The sequence below is a fragment of the Megalobrama amblycephala genome, linkage group LG22 (genome assembly GCF_018812025.1).
Source record: "Megalobrama amblycephala isolate DHTTF-2021 linkage group LG22, ASM1881202v1, whole genome shotgun sequence".
Classification (NCBI taxonomy): Eukaryota; Metazoa; Chordata; class Actinopteri; order Cypriniformes; family Xenocyprididae; genus Megalobrama; species Megalobrama amblycephala.
Window position 1 is genome coordinate 3,162,596 of NC_063065.1, and position 18,758 is coordinate 3,181,353.

General features: G+C 38.8%; 1 long non-coding RNA gene, 2 pseudogenes and 4 gene segments (V, D, J or C); 2 read left to right on the forward strand and 5 right to left on the reverse strand.

Moving 5' to 3' along the window:
* Positions 1-4,140: 4,140 nt before the first annotated feature.
* On the reverse strand, positions 4,141-4,755 carry LOC125257872. The segment is given in 2 exon segments: positions 4,141-4,460; positions 4,569-4,755. Coding segments are annotated over 2 exon segments (369 nt in total).
* A 163-nt stretch (positions 4,756-4,918) lies between these two features.
* Positions 4,919-6,771, forward strand: LOC125258584 (annotated as a pseudogene).
* Positions 6,772-7,796: 1,025 nt separating this feature from the next.
* Positions 7,797-8,498, reverse strand: LOC125257835. The segment is given in 2 exon segments: positions 7,797-8,181; positions 8,290-8,498. Coding segments are annotated over 2 exon segments (438 nt in total).
* Positions 8,499-11,586: 3,088 nt separating this feature from the next.
* Positions 11,587-12,062, reverse strand: LOC125258585. The segment is given in 2 exon segments: positions 11,587-11,924; positions 12,014-12,062. Coding segments are annotated over 2 exon segments (387 nt in total).
* A 1,578-nt stretch (positions 12,063-13,640) lies between these two features.
* Positions 13,641-14,965, reverse strand: LOC125257901. The gene is made up of 2 exons (XR_007182477.1): positions 13,869-14,965; positions 13,641-13,782 (listed from the first exon to the last, which is right to left on the reverse strand). It is a non-coding gene; the product is annotated as an uncharacterized LOC125257901 (long non-coding RNA).
* Positions 14,966-16,457: 1,492 nt separating this feature from the next.
* LOC125258587 lies at positions 16,458-16,934 on the forward strand (annotated as a pseudogene).
* Positions 16,935-17,912: 978 nt separating this feature from the next.
* On the reverse strand, positions 17,913-18,537 carry LOC125257860. The segment is given in 2 exon segments: positions 17,913-18,275; positions 18,365-18,537. Coding segments are annotated over 2 exon segments (384 nt in total).
* Positions 18,538-18,758: the final 221 nt, after the last annotated feature.

Here is an 18,758-nt window from a genome sequence, read left to right on the forward strand (position 1 = left end):
AGTAAATAACGGAAATGAGCGGAAAAAGGAATACACCAGTTCTAAATTTGGACCAGCGACCAGAAGATCAGACTCGCTCAAGAGACTGTGTCAGCAACAGGGGTAGAAGAAAAAGACGACAACACTGGCTGCATCAGAATCAGGTAAAGTATATTAAAGGGAATGTTAATAATGCAATAATAAAAGAAAAAAAAAATAATAAGTCAGAGTTTCAATACATCAAAACCAATAAACAAACAAACAAATGGATATAGCGACCAAAAAGGGGTAATGGAGAATGAAATAAATGAAAAGAATAAAATAAGTAAATGTGTTCTTCTTATAACCCTTATATAGTTAAATTTTCTATTTTTCTATTTTATTGTTTATATTTTATAAAATTAATCTCTTTTAACCTATTTAAGTTCAATCTAATAAAGCTAATTAGACTCTTATTCTGCTAATATGGAATATAGATACATAGAATATAAAATTTATGTTTACCTATTTATTCAATTTGTTTCTAATTGGCTTATTTAATATATATATAATAACTGACTTTGACTATGAATACAATTCTTCCAAATGACACTTTGAAATACCCTTTTCACTCTTGTTCTTCAGAAAAATAACAACAACAAAAATAAAATAAAAATAAAACCAAATAATTTGACAGTGGAATATGAGAGTAGAAAATCAGTATAAAAAAAAAAGAAAGAAATTACAATAGATAAAACTTAATGCTCTCAATAAGAGTCCCAATGTGGATTAGGGTTTCACCAAACTTTAACTCAGTTCAGTGCTGCTTACACGAGCTCCGTCTTCCGCAATTGAGTCCTGAGCAACGCAGTTCGGTCAGAAAAACGAAGGAAAAGCGTGTGCACAATCCTACCACTTTCTTGATTCACGCAGCTCGATCCTTATATGGGCATGACTCGCCAGTTCCTGCTCGCAGGCTCTTTCTAGTGCAATGCAGGGACAGTTCAAGTTCAAAGTCTTCTTCGACGATCGTCCGATTCCAGAAAATATGCTGCATCCGACTCAAGAGATGATGGAAAGCAGAAGATAGGCAAAAGAAAGACAGAGATGGGAAAGAAAAGAAAAAAACCCAACCAAGAGAATTCGAATTTTCTAGTTATGAAGTTTTCAGACAGGCAAAACTCCAACCTCTGGAAGTTTCTCTCTCCTATAACAGTTTACACCAGCATCAACCGTGATAAACGATTGACGATGTTCAATTCACGTTTCTTCTCTCAAAATCTGTTATTTTTCTTAACAAAAGTGCTGATTTATGTGTTGTAATTCTGTTTTTCTTCTTTTTCAGGACCGCGTCGTAACTGCTGCTTCTCTCTTTCGCATTCGCGCGTTCTCGCTCGTACTCTCTCTCGCACAGCTCCGATCATAGGGCGGGGCTAACTCCTCGCTCTCCTCATTGGACCAATCTCAAATTTGTTTTATTTGAATATTTTTCAAATTAGTTTATTTCTTTTTGAATTTATGCATTTTCCTATTTTCTATTTCACAAATGTTATTAAAATAAATTACTGATTTACATATTCATGAGTGTTATAGTTTTTATTCCCTTTTCTGTTTTTCATTAACAAGGCTCTTAGTAACCTGGGTTACACACGGAATGCCACAGTGTCTAGGGGCTATTGATTGCACGCATGTCGAAATTAAGCAGCCTTCATCAAACTCCACTGATTACATCAACAGGAAAGGCAAATTCTCATTGAATATTCAGGCTACCTGTGATTACAAGTACACATTCATGGACGTTGTTATTAAATGGCCTGGCAGCGTTCATGATGCTCGAATATTTGCCAATTCAAAAATCAATGCTTACTTGAAACATGGAAAGATTCCTTCTTGTCCAAAAGTAATCGTGGAGGGAGAAGATCCTGTTCCTGTATTTCTTCTCGGAGACCCAGCATACCCCCTGCTGCCCTATGTTATGAAAGAGTATGCGAGTGGAGGTTCTACTCCTCAGGAACAATACTTTGGGTATTCTCTGTGCAAGTGCAGAATGGTGATTGAATGCTCATTTGGACGTTTAAAAGCACGGTTTGGAGCATTACGGAGGGCAATGGACATAAATCTGGATGATCTTCCATTCGTCATCAATGCCTGTTTTGTTTTGCATAACTTTTGTGAAGCTAACAGAGAAAGCATTCCAGACCAAAATGTTGCTGCAGCTGTCCAATATGACAGAGACTTCCAGCCACCAACACAGCACACAAATATCAGAACAGAATGCAATGAAACTGAGGGGAGGCGAGTAAGAAATGTGCTCACCAAGTTTCTTGACCCTTGAATGATGCTCAGATTGCATATAAATTTCTGTATAAAGCAGTAAACTGAGTCATGTTTGGATGACATTGAGCTTGTGTGATTAGACTATACATTCAGTTTGTTTTATATACAGTTTTCTGTTAACATGATATAAAATCTAACATGCTTATGCGCCTGGAAAGTGTTAATTCAACAAATTAACACATTATATTCATCAGATCTGTAAAAAGTGATACACTAATTCTATAAATGAATAAAATGTATTTTGTTTATGAACAATCATTTATTGTGTAATTGCTTCAAGATATGCAGCAGGGGGGAAAAGTTAGGCTACTTGTTGTTACTGCATAAAAAAAAACTCCACTCTGTCAAACAGTACAGTGAAAATTAACTCATGCCCTTGTAAGCATTGTAAACATGAAACGAAAAATGTCCACATAAATAAATTTCACTTTAAGGTAAACTTTATATGTCTGTCATCAGAAAGGAGTCAGAGAAAAACAGAGCATTACCAAAAAAGTCCATTAAACAACTTAAACACAGGACCAACGTTGTAACCATGGCTACAGGAAACTTGAACAAGGCATTAGAATTAAACCAACAATAACAAAAAGTGTTTCTTTTTTTAACAAGCACGTATATCGTGTATTAAAGACATGACTACTCTGTGTCAGTAGAGTAAAGAAATTCAGTGTATGAAAATGGAGCAGAATCTTCATGGTGCTGTGGTGGTGTTTGTCTGGTTGGTGCTGAAGAGGGAGCAGAGGCAACAGCTGAACCATACAGGTAACCAGGTTGCTGATGGTGTGAGCTGTAACGTCGTGGCAGCGGCGGTGGTGCAACAAATGGAGTCTGGGCCATTGATTGTCTCATAAGCAAAAATACGTCTGTAAGTGAATTTGTTAATTTTTCAATGTTTGATGTCAGTCTGCCAATGTTCTCTGAAAACTCTCTGTTTGCAGCCTCCATCCTCTCAAATGTCTGCCTCCTTAGCTTAAGATCTTCCTGTGCAAGTGTAATGAGCTGTCCTTCATTTGACAATTTTCGCTTAAGCCTCTCTTGTCTGTATGATGACAGCGTTGCGTTCAGCCTGTCACGTCTGTTTTGAGTCTCTGTAGACTCTGATTCCTCACTTGCTGTAGCCGGAGAAGGAGCAGAACTACTGAGCAAAGGAGAAGGGCTATCGCGACTGACTGACGGTGGATAACTTTCATCGCTGGTAACGCTGCTTCTGTTGTTTATGTCGCTTGTCTCAATGCCACAATTAATGGTGGTGACAGCTGGAGAACCACCCCAGATCTGCTCGCAGAGTTCAAAGTACAGTAGTACCACTCTTCCATGCCCGCTTCTCCTTCCGGAGTCTACTGCATGCCTGTACTTAAGCCTGATAGCCTTTAATTTTGTAGTTATTGTGAGTTTTGTTACCTCGTCCTTACTGTGGGGGTAATCGACGGCATCCGCAGGATATTGCTCTTTGAAGCGGTCCAGTATTTCGCCGTATTTGTTTTGGCACGTCTCCCAGTCTACATTTTCGTGGGCTTTGGCCACTTTATACTCTTGTGTTACTCGCAGCAACAACTCCACCTCACTGTCTGTCCACTTAAAAAAACTCAGTGCCTGCTTTCCTGGACATTGTCGGAAAGTAAATAAATGCCTAGCGGAAATGACGCAGGTTGAAGCGTTACTCATGCGCAGTAGGGGGATGTACGCGTTTTCATACGTTTCAGTGTGGATGAGAAACTTTTGGAAAACGTTTGAAAATGATAGTGTGTACGCGGAGCGTTTTCAGAGGAAAACTCCGTTTTCAAATATATCCGATTTAGTGTAGACGTAGTCTCTGACTGACGGAGGTTTTTGTACGACTCTTTATCACTGTGTGAACACTGGACCACTGTGTTCACTCTGACAGTAATAATGTCCAGCATCTTCAGTCTGGACTCCACTGATGGTCAGAGTGAAATCACTGTTAGATCCACTGCCACTGAATCTAGATGGAGTTCCTGACTGGAGGCTCCTTGTTCTATAAATCAGGAGTTTAGGAGCTTCTCCAGGTTTCTGTAAGTACCAGGCAACACATGGTGGGTTGCAGTCTGTAGCAGCTCTACTGAATTTACAGCTCATCATAACAGTTTCTCCTGGTGTTGCAGCTTTCACAGGAGTCTGAGTCACTGTGATCTGAGCTCTACAGCCTGAAAAAACAATTCATTTATCAGTCATTAAAATATATATTATTTTTCACATTTTAAAATTGTGTTAAAATTATATAATTTATCTTGTTCCAAATACATGCTGTTCACCTTGTAGTATAAAGCAGTATAAGAGCGTCCAGATGATGATGAAGGTCATGTTGATGAAGATTGTTGTGTGTGTCAGTGATGAAGTGTTAAACTCACAGCACTATAAACACTCTCAGAGCACTGAAGCATCTGATCAATATGCAAACACACTCCAGATCATTTACCTGAAGACAGTCACTCATTAACAGACACAAAATACAATTACTGAAGTGAACATCTAGTAAAATCAGTCTTTTTCATATCATTCAATCTTCTAATAGACAAACTGTTAAAAAAAAAATCATTCAGTTCATTTCTGAATCATCAAGACCAACTTCAGTATATTAATCTGAATATCTGCTGTGAGATATTTAGAAACCAAACTGGATGTTGGCAGTAAGTAAATCATCACATATTAATATTAATATTTTTAATACAACAGCTGACTGTTTAATACTTTGTAGCACTTTATAGAAAGGATGCGCTTTTAGCATATTTTTTAATATTATTTTGTGCAGTTAGTTCACATTGAATGTTTGTAAAGATGGTTTATAGTCATTGGATCTTTGTTTTCCTCAAAGATAATTCAATTATAAATGGTTAAACTCAATATTTCCAAACTCTTGACTGTATTTTATCTTAATAAAGCGTCTCTGAGGAGTGAAAAGGTTTATATTTGTGGAAATGAAGTTTAAAGTTCGAGTGGACGAGACACACAATGTTTCCTTCATGATTTCTTTGTCCATCTTAAATTGTAGTGAATTCCTGCAGTTCTTGTGTTTCTTCACATCTGATCTTTGACTCTTTTAACCAAAGCGAGTTTCAGTGAAGTTGATCATGAAAATGACACTTCAAATCTATAACTGCAATATGACTTTCATCGCTTTGTAAAAATTCTTCTCTAAAAACATTCAGATCAACTTATTGAAAGTTTAATGCTGATAAAGTGAATCAAGTACAAACATTATAGAGAAATAATAGTACTTCTGTTTCTATTTGTTGTTTCGTTTGGACTCTTATTTGTCTTTTTCACTCTAAAAATGCTGCGTTTCTTTTAAGTTTCCATATAGACTGAAAGCTTGAGTTTTTGTGGGGATTCAAAACTCCATGATATTTTCGTTTAAATTTATTTAAAGCTGCTGTCCGTATCTTTTTCTGGTTAAAATTGATCCCAAATCAATTACTGAGCAAGTACATAACCAATCAGTGTTGAAAACTATTCTTACATTAGCTCGATTCACAACGGTAAGATTGTAATAATGTTTTCTGATTTGAGGTTCGGGTCAGTTTCTGTGGGAAATTGGAGTTTGCGTCATTACGTCACGTCTGTATTCATAAAGAAGGTTGATAGTGCGATTTATTGTAATAAAGATTTTCCTTAGTCGTTCAGAACAAAATTACGTTCTTGTTCAGTTGACATTTTCCATTAAACTTCTTATTTTGAACAAACTTCCAAGACGTGAATCTGTAATTGTGAAGTAAGTGAAGATCCACACTGGTGCGGTGACTGACAGCCACACAAACACCTCAAAACATTAGATTCGTCCGCGCTGAGGAGCCGTGCCGACGCACAACCCATGTGAGGAAGATCATTCCACAAATAACTGCAATTGCAGGTTTCAAACAGAGATGGAGACAAAGAGGCAAACTTACAGACTGCAGCTTTAATAATTAATCAGCATATTTACCAGAATGTGAAATGAATTCTGAACATTTTCTCTTTTCATGTGTAGGAGTTTGTGAGCATTAATGTGTTAAAGGAATAATGATGGGATTTTCTTTGACTGTTTTCTTCATGTTGTTTCTCTCGCTGTTGGAGAATTTCTCCTAGTTTTCTCTTGAATCCTAATGGAAAGCCACTGGTAACTGATTTCTCTGTGCTTCTCTCAGGCGTCACTCCTCCTAAAGTGAGCGTCCTGCCGCCCTCCAGCGCAGAGATCTCCTCTCTGAACACAGCGACACTGGTGTGTGTGGCCAACAAGGGCTTCCCGTCAGACTGGAGCCTGAGCTGAAGGTGGACGGGAGCAGCAGGTCTCAGGAGAGCAGCGCTGGGCTCCTGGAGAAGGACGGTCTGTACAGCTGGAGCAGCAGCCTGACTCTCTCTGAGGAGGAGTGGATGAAGAGCGTCTCGGTGAGCTGTGAGGACACACGGAGCGGCCAGTCTGCGTCCACTGGAGACACTGTGAGGAGACAGCAGTGTTCAGAGTAGATCTGCTGACTATATGTGTGCTTTTTCAGTCTTGATTTCATTACAGTTCAGTCAATAAAACATAATTGTAACATTACGTCCTTTTTTGTGTCATTTTTGTTTCGGGTCTTTCATTGGATCAGGGCTTTAGCTCATATTTTATAAATAAACTTCACTCAATGGAGCATGAAAACACCTGCAGATACATGATGAAACGAGATCTGCTCAATTCTCAGAGGAACACAATCACAAATGTGACGCAAATGAGTTTAACTCCACTCAGTTTCACTGTTTGACTTGATATTCTGAGCCATATATATATGAAATAAAATAAAATGATATGATGTCAAGAGGATTGGAGGCAATAATTAAATTAATGAGGGAAAAAAGGAGTTGATTTCCCGCCTTCAGAGACTGACTATAGCGTGAACCAATAACATTTCAGTGCGGCTGTGAAGGATCATTTCATTGGTTGATCTTCAGAACGAACATGCAGCCTCTTCATTGGGACAGAGCCATCAAATATGCTTGTTTCTTTCCTGAATGATTCAGTGTTTTGAACAAATCAGTTGATTAATAATTGATTGATTCACTCATAAAGTCAGTCTCTTGTCTCCATCTACTGGCGTAACGATGTAACTTGCAGAAAGAGTCTGTAAATCAGCAGCACTAATGCTGCAGGTAAACACATCTGTCGTGTCCATGATGGAGGATCTGTTTCTGTCACAAGACTCGACTATGAACATCAGGACTTCTGAAATGAATTAAAATGGACATAAAGGTGGAGATGGAGTGATGGAGGGACGCAGGAAGAATATTCTCACTGGAGTGACGTAAGCTGCTGTTTATATATGCTGCTCTTGTGTTATGATTGACAGCTGAAGATGAATGAACATACATGCTTCTGTTTACAACTACATTTGCTGAAGTTTGTGATTGTGTTCAGTTTACAGTGATCTAAAGAAACCTTTCTGAGAGAATCTCTTTATGATTTAGAGTGTCTGTTGTTGAGTGTGTGTGAAAGTGTGTGAAAGTGTGTGAGCAGCTGCAGTATCAGTTCAGTCACTGTGACTCTGACTGACGGAGGTTTTTGTACGACTCTTTATCACTGTGTGAACACATCTTTACTGTCAATCCAGTGGTCACTCATACAGTAATAATGTCCAGTATCTTCAGTCTGGACTCCACTGATGGTTAGAGTGAAATCTCTCCCAGATGATCTACTGCCACTGAATCTAGATGGAGTTTTCGACTCCCGACTGATTGCTCCATAAATCAGGAGTTTAGGAGCTTCTTCAGGTTTTTTTAAGTACCAGCTAACAAAATGGTGTCCATTGTGACAACAGTTCGCATCACTGTTGAATTTACAGGTCACAGTGACTGATTGTCCAGTTTGAGAGAGCAGCTCTGAGGGAGTTTGAGTCACTGTCACCTGACCAACAGATTCTGACAAGAGAGAAAGATTAGAAATCACAAACACTTTTACAACCATATATCTTCACAACACATAAAAATAACAAGTAAATAATGTCTGTAATCTTTACTGACACAAACCTCGACATAATACTGCCAGCGTCCAGATCAATATGGTGCTGAAAGTCATTTTAGTTGGTTGTAGGTTCAGTTCTAGTGAAAAACAGTTGTTGATCATGTTTGATGTTTGACAGAGTTATAAACACATGCAGAGCACTGAAGCGTGTGTCGCTCATGTAAAACACTCTCTCTATGCAAACGCTTCAGCAGTGACAGGTTTAAGATGGTTTAATGTGGTTTCATTGAGATTTCAAAACATTTCACATGTTAATATAATCCTTTATTGATGAAGCAACATCAGATGAACAGGAGCTGTTTAATCCCAATATCAGACCAACATCACGATTACAAGTGTGATATTGCTTTTATATTATTGAACATTTATAGATTCTACATTTCAAAATGCAAAAAATTAGGCAGCCTAAAACTAACTCTGAGCCTTGGTTGAATGACACGGCTCGTGCTGTCAGACGCGAGTGCCGTAGAGCTGAGCGCAAATGGAAAAAGGACAGACTGCATGTATCACTTCAAATGCTAAGGGACTGTTGGCGTCATTATCAGACAATTGTGAAAGATGCTAAAAGACAGTATTTATCTGGAATTATTCTGTCAAACTGTAACAAGCCTCGTGTTTTGTTTAAGACTATTGATTCTGTTCTTAATGCTCCACAAACTGTCTGTATTGATGCACTTTTTATTGATAAGGTCACTACCACTAGAGCTCTTATTTCACCTTCTGCTTATGACCCCTCAATCCCTGTCCTCTTCTGCTGGTTTTGACAGGTTTGAGCCTGTGACCTTGTCTGTGTTACAGGAGACTGTTGATCATTTGAAGCCCTCAGGTTCTCCACATGATGCTGTTCCTCCTCGGCTTTTTTAAAGAGGTCTTTCCTACTGTAGGGCCATATGTTCTTGCAGTTGTTAATAGCAGTCTGTCTTCAGGTGTGGTCATAAAAATTTTAAACATGCAGTAGTGCAACCTCTGATTAAAAAACCTGGTGTGGATCCTGTAGATCTTGCAAATTTTAGGCCTATCTCCAAACTACCTTTTCTTTCAAAAATCCTTGAAAAGATAGTCTGCAGTCAATTAATGGCCTTTTTGAAAGCCCACAAAAATGTTCCAGTCCGGTTTTAAAACTTTGCACAGCACAGAATCTGCTCTTTTAAAAGTGTTTAATGATATATTTTTAGCTACTGACTCTGGTGATTGTGTTATTCTTGTGCTTCTTGATTTAACTGCTGAACCATGAAATCCTGATCTCACGTTTGGAGCAGTGGGTGGGCATCAAGCATTAGCACTTGAATGGTTTAGGTCCTACCTGGATGGTTGGACTTTCTGTGTCAGTTGTGGTGACTCTGAGTCCTCCTCTGCTCCTCTCTCTTGTGGGGTCCCACAGGGCTCAGTTTTAGGCCCACTTCTCTTCTCTTTGTATTTGCTCCCACTAGGTTCAATAATCAGGAAGCATGGCATGTCTTTCCACTTTTACGCAGATGATTTATGTGCCTCTTAAAAAGAACGACACTGTCGGACCGTTACTCGAGTGTCTTGCTGATATATAGGCCTGGATGTCTCTTACTTTTTTAAGTTTTCATGTAAAAAAGACAGAGGTGATGGTTTTTGGTGGCACCATTGGGACCCCTTCTGTTGATTTGGGGGCCTTGGCCCAGTACAACAAGCAAACAATCACTAACCTAGGGGTTAAAATCGACGCTGACCTCAAGCTTGACAGTCAGATCAGGGCGGTCGTTAAATCAAGCTTTTTTCAGTTGAGGCAGCTGGCCAAAGTAAAGCCATTTCTTTCGAGGCAACACTCTGAGACAGTAATCCACGCCTTTGTTACCACTCGGCTGGATTACTGTAACGCACTGTATGTGGGGGTTAGTGGGTCTTCTGTTGCTCGTCTGCAGATGGTTCAAAACGCTGCAGCACGTCTGTTAACGCAAATACGAGCACATTTCCCCTATTTTAGCCTCACTTCACTGGCTGCCCATACATTTTAGGATCCATTTTAAAATTCTCTTATTTGTTTTTAAATCTCTAAATGGTCTTGCTCCACCCTACGTTTCTGAGCTGCTACACCCTTATAGACCCACCCGTTCTCTCAGGTCAGCTGATCAGCTGCTCCTGAATGTGCCCAGAACAAGCGGATGCTCAGAGGGGACCGTGCCTTTGCTGTAGCAGCTCCTAAACTGTGGAATGATCTGCCTCTGCCCGTTAGACGGGCCTCTTCATTGTCTTCTTTTAAGTCACTTCTTAAAACCCACCTTTTCTCTTTGGCCTTTGACTGATTTTGACATTTGTTTCTTAATTTGTTTTTGTTTTTATGTCTTGTATGAGTTGAGTATTTTATGTTTTATATATTTTTCTGTACAGCACTTTGGTCAACTTCGGTTGTTTTAAAGTGCTTTATAAAGTTTGATTTGATTTGAGTTTGAAAAACCCTTTTCTACATGTTTTTCTGCTCAATAGTTATTTTGAGTGTTTCTGGAGTCACAGGATCATCAAACTCCTCTGAGGACGATGAACATCTGCTCTATTCTGAGAGAAACACAATCACTCCACCTGATGATGAAATATGAGTTTAACTCGCTCAGATTCACTGTTTGACTTCAGTAAATGACACTGTTGAGGCAGTTTGTGGAATAAATCAGGAGTTCAGGAGCTTCTCCAGGTTTCTGTAAGGACCAGCTGAAGAAGTTTCTCCTGTTCCAGTTTCTCTCCATTGGATCAGAGGTTTGTTCATATTCATCAGTTACACTGAGGTTTATCAGCTCATGTTATCATCAGATACCAGTTTGTATCTTCTCATAGTTTTGTGAACAAGTTTTCAATAAAAATTCAGTTAAAAGCACAAATTAATATTCTTATCTTGCTCTTTCTGATCAGAGGCTGTGATTGGTGCAGAGGAGGGAGAGGCGTGTCTGAACTGAACTGTTGATCAGGACTACAATTAAAACAGCAGCTAATATAAAACTCTCACTGTCTGCAGTATATAGTATGAATACAGTGTATAGTGAACAAATGACATGTTAGGATGAGATACTCAAATCAAATAACCATGGAGAATTATGAAAATTAATATCTATTATTAATAAAAGGCGGCAGCTGAAATCACTCAGATCTCAAACGTGTGACTGATCTATAAGAGCACAAAATCTCCTTCTGACCTCTAAATTATTAAGAGTGGAAGATTAATTTAGATTATTTTATTTCAGATGTTTGTGTGACGATGTTGTTTCAGATCCTCCTTTGAGCAGCTGCAGTATCAGTTCAGTCACTGTGACTCTGACTGACGGAGGTTTTTGTACGACTCTTTATCACTGTGTGAACACATTTTCGCTGTTGATGTAGTGATAACTCTGACAGTAATAATGTCCAGCATCTTCAGTCTGGACTCCACTGATGGTCAGAGTGAAATCACTGTTAGATCCACTGCCACTGAATCTAGATGGAGTTCCTGACTGGAGGGTGCTTGCTAAATAAATCAGGAGTTTAGGAGCTTCTCCAGGTTTCTGTAAGTACCAGGCTAAATAATGTCCATAAGAACTATAATAATACACATCTGTGCTGGTTTTACAGTTGATGTTCACAGTTTGTCCTGGTTGAGCTGCTGTCATTGAGGGACTCTGAGTGACGGTGATCTGTCCTCTACACTCTGAAACACACAACAAGAAGAAAATCAACTCAAAACTTTGACAATGTACTTGAAGAAATGAATTGATCTCAAACTTGTGCTCCACAAACCTTGAGCAAACGCTGTGAGAGTCCAGATGAAGATGATGATGAAGGTCATGTTGATGAAGATTGTTGTGTGTGTCAGTGATGAAGTGTTAAACTCACAGCACTATAAACACTCTCAGAGCACTGAAGCATCTGATCAATATGCAAATGAACTCATTCTGTATTTAAATGAGGCTCTAAATGAAGGTTCAGGAGGAGCTCGTTCATCTCATCCTGTTAATCACAACATCAAATATCTATCATGTAATCACGATACACCACTAAGTGTGAACTTAGAAAAATGTAGCATAAAATTTAGAATAATTCAAACCCCATGTTAAAAAACACTGTGAGAAAATGAAATGTAGATGAAACTTATCATCATCTAAGCAAAATCACATGAGCAAAAGTGCTTTAGTGATCATCAGCTCGACTGTAATTCGGCTGCAGGTACGAGACCGCAGGTGATCACAGCTGTACTGATGACAGAACAGTTTCATTCCTGTTATCTTGCACTACATCACTGTGCCACTAGAGGGCGGTGTGAACAGACAGACACACCACTGATGAACAGGAAGTTTATTTGATGACTTATATATATTTATATATTATAGCACTGTATGCAATTGCGCCACCCAAAGTGACAAACAGGTACTGCAGTCCTGGCCTAAAGTCATTGGTTGAGCCAAAGGATACATACAGGCTGCCTAATATAGTGACCTACAAATTGGCCGTAACAGGTTATATGGTCAATGTAAGACAAACTCTTGGTCTTTAGACAGCTTTAATGCACATGAACATCCTCTAGCATAATAGGATTAACTTGTAGCTTGAATTGTTATTGGGATCTTTTACAGCTCAGAAACTTCAATCCAGAAACACTTTGAATCGTGTAGTAGACGGTACAGCAATGGCCATGTGTCTTTCCAAATAAAATATGAGTCTTTAATATCTCTTTATGGAAGTATTATTCTATGTACTATATTAAAATAGACAGATAATATTGTCTCTTTCCTTCAATCGAACGGCAATACATTCAGTCACGTCTGGCAACTTGACAAATATGTTTTCAATAGTATAGTATAAAATGAATATTAATATAAAAATGAATGATCTGTAAGTATTTTGGAGATTACAGTTTTTTTTGCAAACTAATTATATTGGGCTTTATTAAACTTTATGAAACTATAATGAATTTAGGCCTATATGCATTTTTTTATACTACAAGTCAATCTATTGAACCATTTACACAGACTTTCATAAAGAGATCTGAAAGGATTTGTTGTCCTGTGGCTCCCTCTGGTGGACAGCATTAGTATTATGACCTTCATCTCTGAGTCCCATTCATTTAAATGACTGATTTAAAAAAAAAAAAAAAAAAAAGTTCCTGAAACTCAGCATGTTTACTCAGAAAGTCTTGTTGTCCATGTGTATGAAGTTCTGTGAATTTTGGATTCAAACATTTAAACTGATGGAAAATGATAGAAAAACAGATTTCTTCTCCTGTGGTTCCCTCTAGTGGACAACATTAGTACAACATGTTGTAGTCCGTCAGCCATTTTGAGTTGCTAAAACCTTTTTCGATCTCCTAAACCACTTGACCGATTCACACGAAATTTTGCATGTCATCCATAGACACTAATGACAAAAGTTATCAAAAGGATTTTAATTAGTCAAAGCGTTTAGAAGATAGTTCATTTAGCCATGGCTCAATACACTTATAAAACTATATCTTCTCAACAATCTGATGAATCCAAATTCTGTTGATCACTTGTTTGATGTCTTCAGGGTATCTAGATGATACACAGATAAATTTGGGGTTAAATAGACAAATGGTCTAGGATGAACCCTTCAGTGTTTGGATCTCTGATAATCTCACCTGTGCTCGATATTCTCAGTCGTCTGAAGCTCTAAAATGATGTTATTGACTTCAAATCTTCTCATCTGCTGCAGCCTCATATTTGTGAATGAACTTATTCAGTGTTTCTAGCACAAATCACTGTGACTCTGACTGACGGAGGTTTTTGACTCTTTATCACTGAACCAGGATAGAGGTTGATGATCCCAACTCTGATAGACGTCAGGACTGCTTTTACAGGACATGGTGAATGTGTTTCCTAGATGAACAGATTTCACTGCAGGCGTCTGAGTCGCTTCACCAACTGATTTATTATTATTTATAATGTTTCCTGAGGTGCACTTATAATGTTCATATGATTTTACATCAAATAATTGTCATAATTTAGAAATAAATGGTTATTTCCACTCTGATTTTAGCGCTCTGATTGTTTACGTGTGAAACCTTCTCGAATACTATCACTACATTTTTACTATTACAGCTGTCTAAATGAACGAATGGTGAAAAGTGTTGATTATTGCCTTATATTTAGATCTGTTCATCACAGGGAAGGTTGCAGTGATGAGAAACTGAGCAGATGACAGACAGTCTGTTGATGGTGTGAATGCAGTGATCTCGTCATTACAACTAAATTTCTGCACTCCAGAAATGCTTTCACCATAACTAACAATGCAAACACGATGTAAATCCAGTCAGAGATTGATTGTGTAGTGTAAGAGCGTCACTGATTATAACAGGAGTTTTGGGAAGTGTCCAGATAAACTCTCGCTGTGTGATCGACAGCTTCAGTTCCTCAGATCTTTACTGTATAACTAAGATTAGGAAGAAAAAATAATAAAAGTACATGATCAAAAATAGCAATGACTAAAATATTGAGTGAGTGGAAATGAGGATAAATAAACCATAAATGATCTAAAAATGATGATGACATCAAAAGAATTTCTAATTATCTATAGAAATACTAATGAAGCTCAACAAAGCTGATATTAAGATCATATTTGTGTTTCTGCTGTTGAGTGTGTGTGAAAGTGTGTGAAAGTGTGTGAAAGTGTGTGAGCAGCTGCAGTATCAGTTCAGTCACTGTGACTCTGACTGACGGAGGTTTTTGTACGACTCTTTATCACTGTGTGAACACTAAGTTACTGTTGATGTAGTCTAAACTCAGACAGTAATAATGTCCAGCATCTTCAGTCTGGACTCCACTGATGGTCAGAGTGAAATCACTGTTAGATCCACTGCCACTGAATCTAGATGGAGTTCCTGACTGGAGGGTCTTTGCTAAATAAATCAGGAGTTTAGGAGCTTCTCCAGGTTTCTGTAAGTACCAGGCTAAATAATGTCCATAAGAACTATGATAATACACATCTTTGCTGGTTTTACAGTTGATGTTCACAGTTTGTCCTGGTTGAGCTGCTGTCATTGAGGGACTCTGAGTGACGGTGATCTGTCCTCTACACTCTGAAACACAAGAAGAAAATCAACTCAAAACTTTGACAATATACTTGAAGAAATGAATTGATATCAAACTTGTGCTCCACAAACCTTGAGCAAACGCTGTGAGAGTCCAGATGAAGATGATGATGAAGGTCATGTTGATGAAGATTGTTGTGTGTGTCAGTGATGAAGTGTTAAACTCACAGCACTATAAACACTCTCAGAGCACTGAAGCATCTGATCAATATGCAAATGAACTGCAGATCATTTACCTGAAGACAGTCACTCAAAACAAAACAAAAAAAAGCATTCTTTAGAGTATAGGACAGGTTCTTGTTTGTAAAATTGATGCACAATGACGTGAAAAGTCGTTTTTTTCTCAGTCAAAATTTTCTTTTTCCAACTTGTTAAAACAAAAGAATTTTTTTTTATTTTTATAATTTTATATTCAAAACCCCAGCGTTTTGAACAGTATAACTTAAATGCCTCTGATTGGCCACTGTATTGAAGAAATCATCAGTGATTGGCTACATTGCTCAGCGCTGCAACAACACCTTCTCTCTCCACACTCTCCAGACTGAAACACAAATACACACTGACGCATCGCGTTTGCAAAATCTTTTTGTCCTGTTTTGTACCCTCTAGCACCCCTGTAGAACCGGGTCTGATCGGGTCAGTAGCACTGGTGCTTCTAAACACTTTTTCACAGTCACACACAGTAATTTCGACTGAAATGGTCACACTGTAGAGCCCTGCCATTGGTAGCGCGGTTTATCATAAAACTTTTTTTCCTCAGTCGTTCAGAACAAAAGTGGCAGACATGTTTCGTACTTGTTCAGATGACATTTTCCGGTGAAACTTCTTATTTTGAACAAACTTCCAAGACGTTGAATCAGTAATTGTGAAGTAAGTGAAGATCCACACTGGTGCGGTGACTGACAGCCACACAAACACCTCAAAACATTAGATTCGTCCGCGCTGAGGAGCCGTGCCGACGCACAACCCATGTGAGGAAGATCATTCCACAAATAACTGCAACTGCAGGTTTCAAACAGAGATGGAGACAAAGGGCAAACTTACAGACTGCAGCTTTAATAATTAATCAGCATATTTACCAGAATGTGAAATGAATTCTGAACATTTTCTCTTTTCATGTGTAGGAGTTTGTGAGCATTAATGTGTTGGAGAATTTCTCCTAGTTTTCTCTTGAATCCTAATGGAAAGCCACTGGTAACTGATTTCTCTGTGCTTCTCTCAGGCGTCACTCCTCCTAAAGTGAGCGTCCTGCCGCCCTCCAGCGCAGAGATCTCCTCTCTGAACACAGCGACACTGGTGTGTGTGGCCAACAAGGGCTTCCCGTCAGACTGGAGCCTGAGCTGAAGGTGGACGGGAGCAGCAGGTCTCAGGAGAGCAGCGCTGGGCTCCTGGAGAAGGACGGTCTGTACAGCTGGAGCAGCAGCCTGACTCTCTCTGAGGAGGAGTGGATGAAGAGCGTCTCGGTGAGCTGTGAGGCCACACGGAGCGGCCAGTCTGCGTCCACTGGAGACACTGTGAGGAGACAGCAGTGTTCAGAGTAGATCTGCTGACTATATGTGTGCTTTTACAGTCTTGATTTTATTACAATTCAGTCAATAAAACATAATTGTAACATTATGTCCTTTTTTGTGTCATTTTTGTTTCGGGTCTTTCATTGGATCAGGGCTTTAGCTCATATTTTATAAATAAACTTCACTCAATGGAGCATGAAAACACCTGCAGATACATGATGAAACGAGATCTGCTCAATTCTCAGAGGAACACAATCACAAATGTGACGCAAATGAGTTTAACTCCACTCAGTTTCACTGTTTGACTTGATATTCTGAGCCATATATATATGAAATAAAATAAAATGATATGATGTCAGAGGATTGGAGGCAATAATGAAATTAATAAGGGAAAAAAGGAGTTGATTTCCTGCCTTCAGAGACTGACTATAGCGTGAACCAATAACATTTCAGTGCGGCTGTGAAGGATCATTTCATTGGTTGATCTTCAGAACGAACATGCAGCCTCTTCATTGGGACAGAGCCATCAAATATGCTTGTTTCTTTCCTGAATGATTCAGTGTTTTGAACAAATCAGTTGATTAATAATTAATTGATTCACTCATAAAGTCAGTCTCGTCTCCATCTACTGGCGTAACGATGTAACTTGCAGAAAGAGTCTGTAAATCACCAGCACTAATGCTGCAGGGAAACACATCTGTCGTGTCCATGATGGAGGATCTGTTTCTGTCACAAGACTCGACTATGAACATCAGGACTTCTGAAATGAATTAAAATGGACATAAAGGTGGAGATGGAGTGATGGAGGGATGCAGGAAGAATATTCTCACTGGAGTGACGTAAGCTGCTGTTTATATATGCTGCTCTTGTGTTATGATTGACAGCTGAAGATGAATGAACATACATGCTTCTGTTTACAACTACATTTGCTGAAGTTTGTGATTGTGTTCAGTTTACAGTGATCTAAAGAAACCTTTCTGAGAGAATCTCTTTATGATCTTTATGTGTCTGTTGTTGAGTGTGTGTGAAAGTGTGTGAAAGTGTGTGAGCAGCTGCAGTATCAGTTCAGTCACTGTGACTCTGACTGACGGAGGTTTTTGTACGACTCTTTATCACTGTGTGAACACCCAGCTGCCACTGATACTGTGTAAACTCTGACAGTAATAATGTCCAGCATCTTCAGTCTGGACTCCACTGATGGTCAGAGTGAAATCACTGTTAGATCCACTGCCACTGAATCTAGATGGAGTTCCTGACTCGAGGGTGCTTGCATAATAAATCAGGAGTTTAGGAGCTTCTCCAGGTTTCTGTAAGTACCAGGCTAAATAATCATCAGCACCATCATTGAACACATCACTGCTGGTTTTACAGTTGATGTTCACAGTTTGTCCTGGTTGAGCTGCTGTCATTGAGGGACTCTGAGTGACGGTGATCTGTCCTCTACACTCTGAAACACACAACAAGAAGAAAATCAACTCAAAACTTTGACAATATACTTGAAGAAATGAATTGATATCAAACTTGTGCTCCACAAACCTTGAGCAAACGCTGTGAGAGTCCAGATGAAGATGATGATGAAGGTCATGTTGATGAAGATTGTTGTGTGTGTCAGTGATGAAGTGTTAAACTCACAGCACTATAAACACTCTCAGAGCACTGAAGCATCTGATCAATATGCAAACACACTCCAGATCATTTACCTGAAGACAGTCACTGTTTTGTCATTAGTACAGACACATAAAATCAATTACATTTTCAGAAACAGACACTCCTGATTGACTTCATGTCTATTTTGGGTGGATCTTCTCCCTCTAAAACTGTTTTCATGATCAGTTTCATTCAGACTTCTGATGCTGAGAGCATTTAATACCTGTGCTGCAAAAATGTTATCATTAAATTCTGAATAACAGGTCTACAAGGTCATCCAACT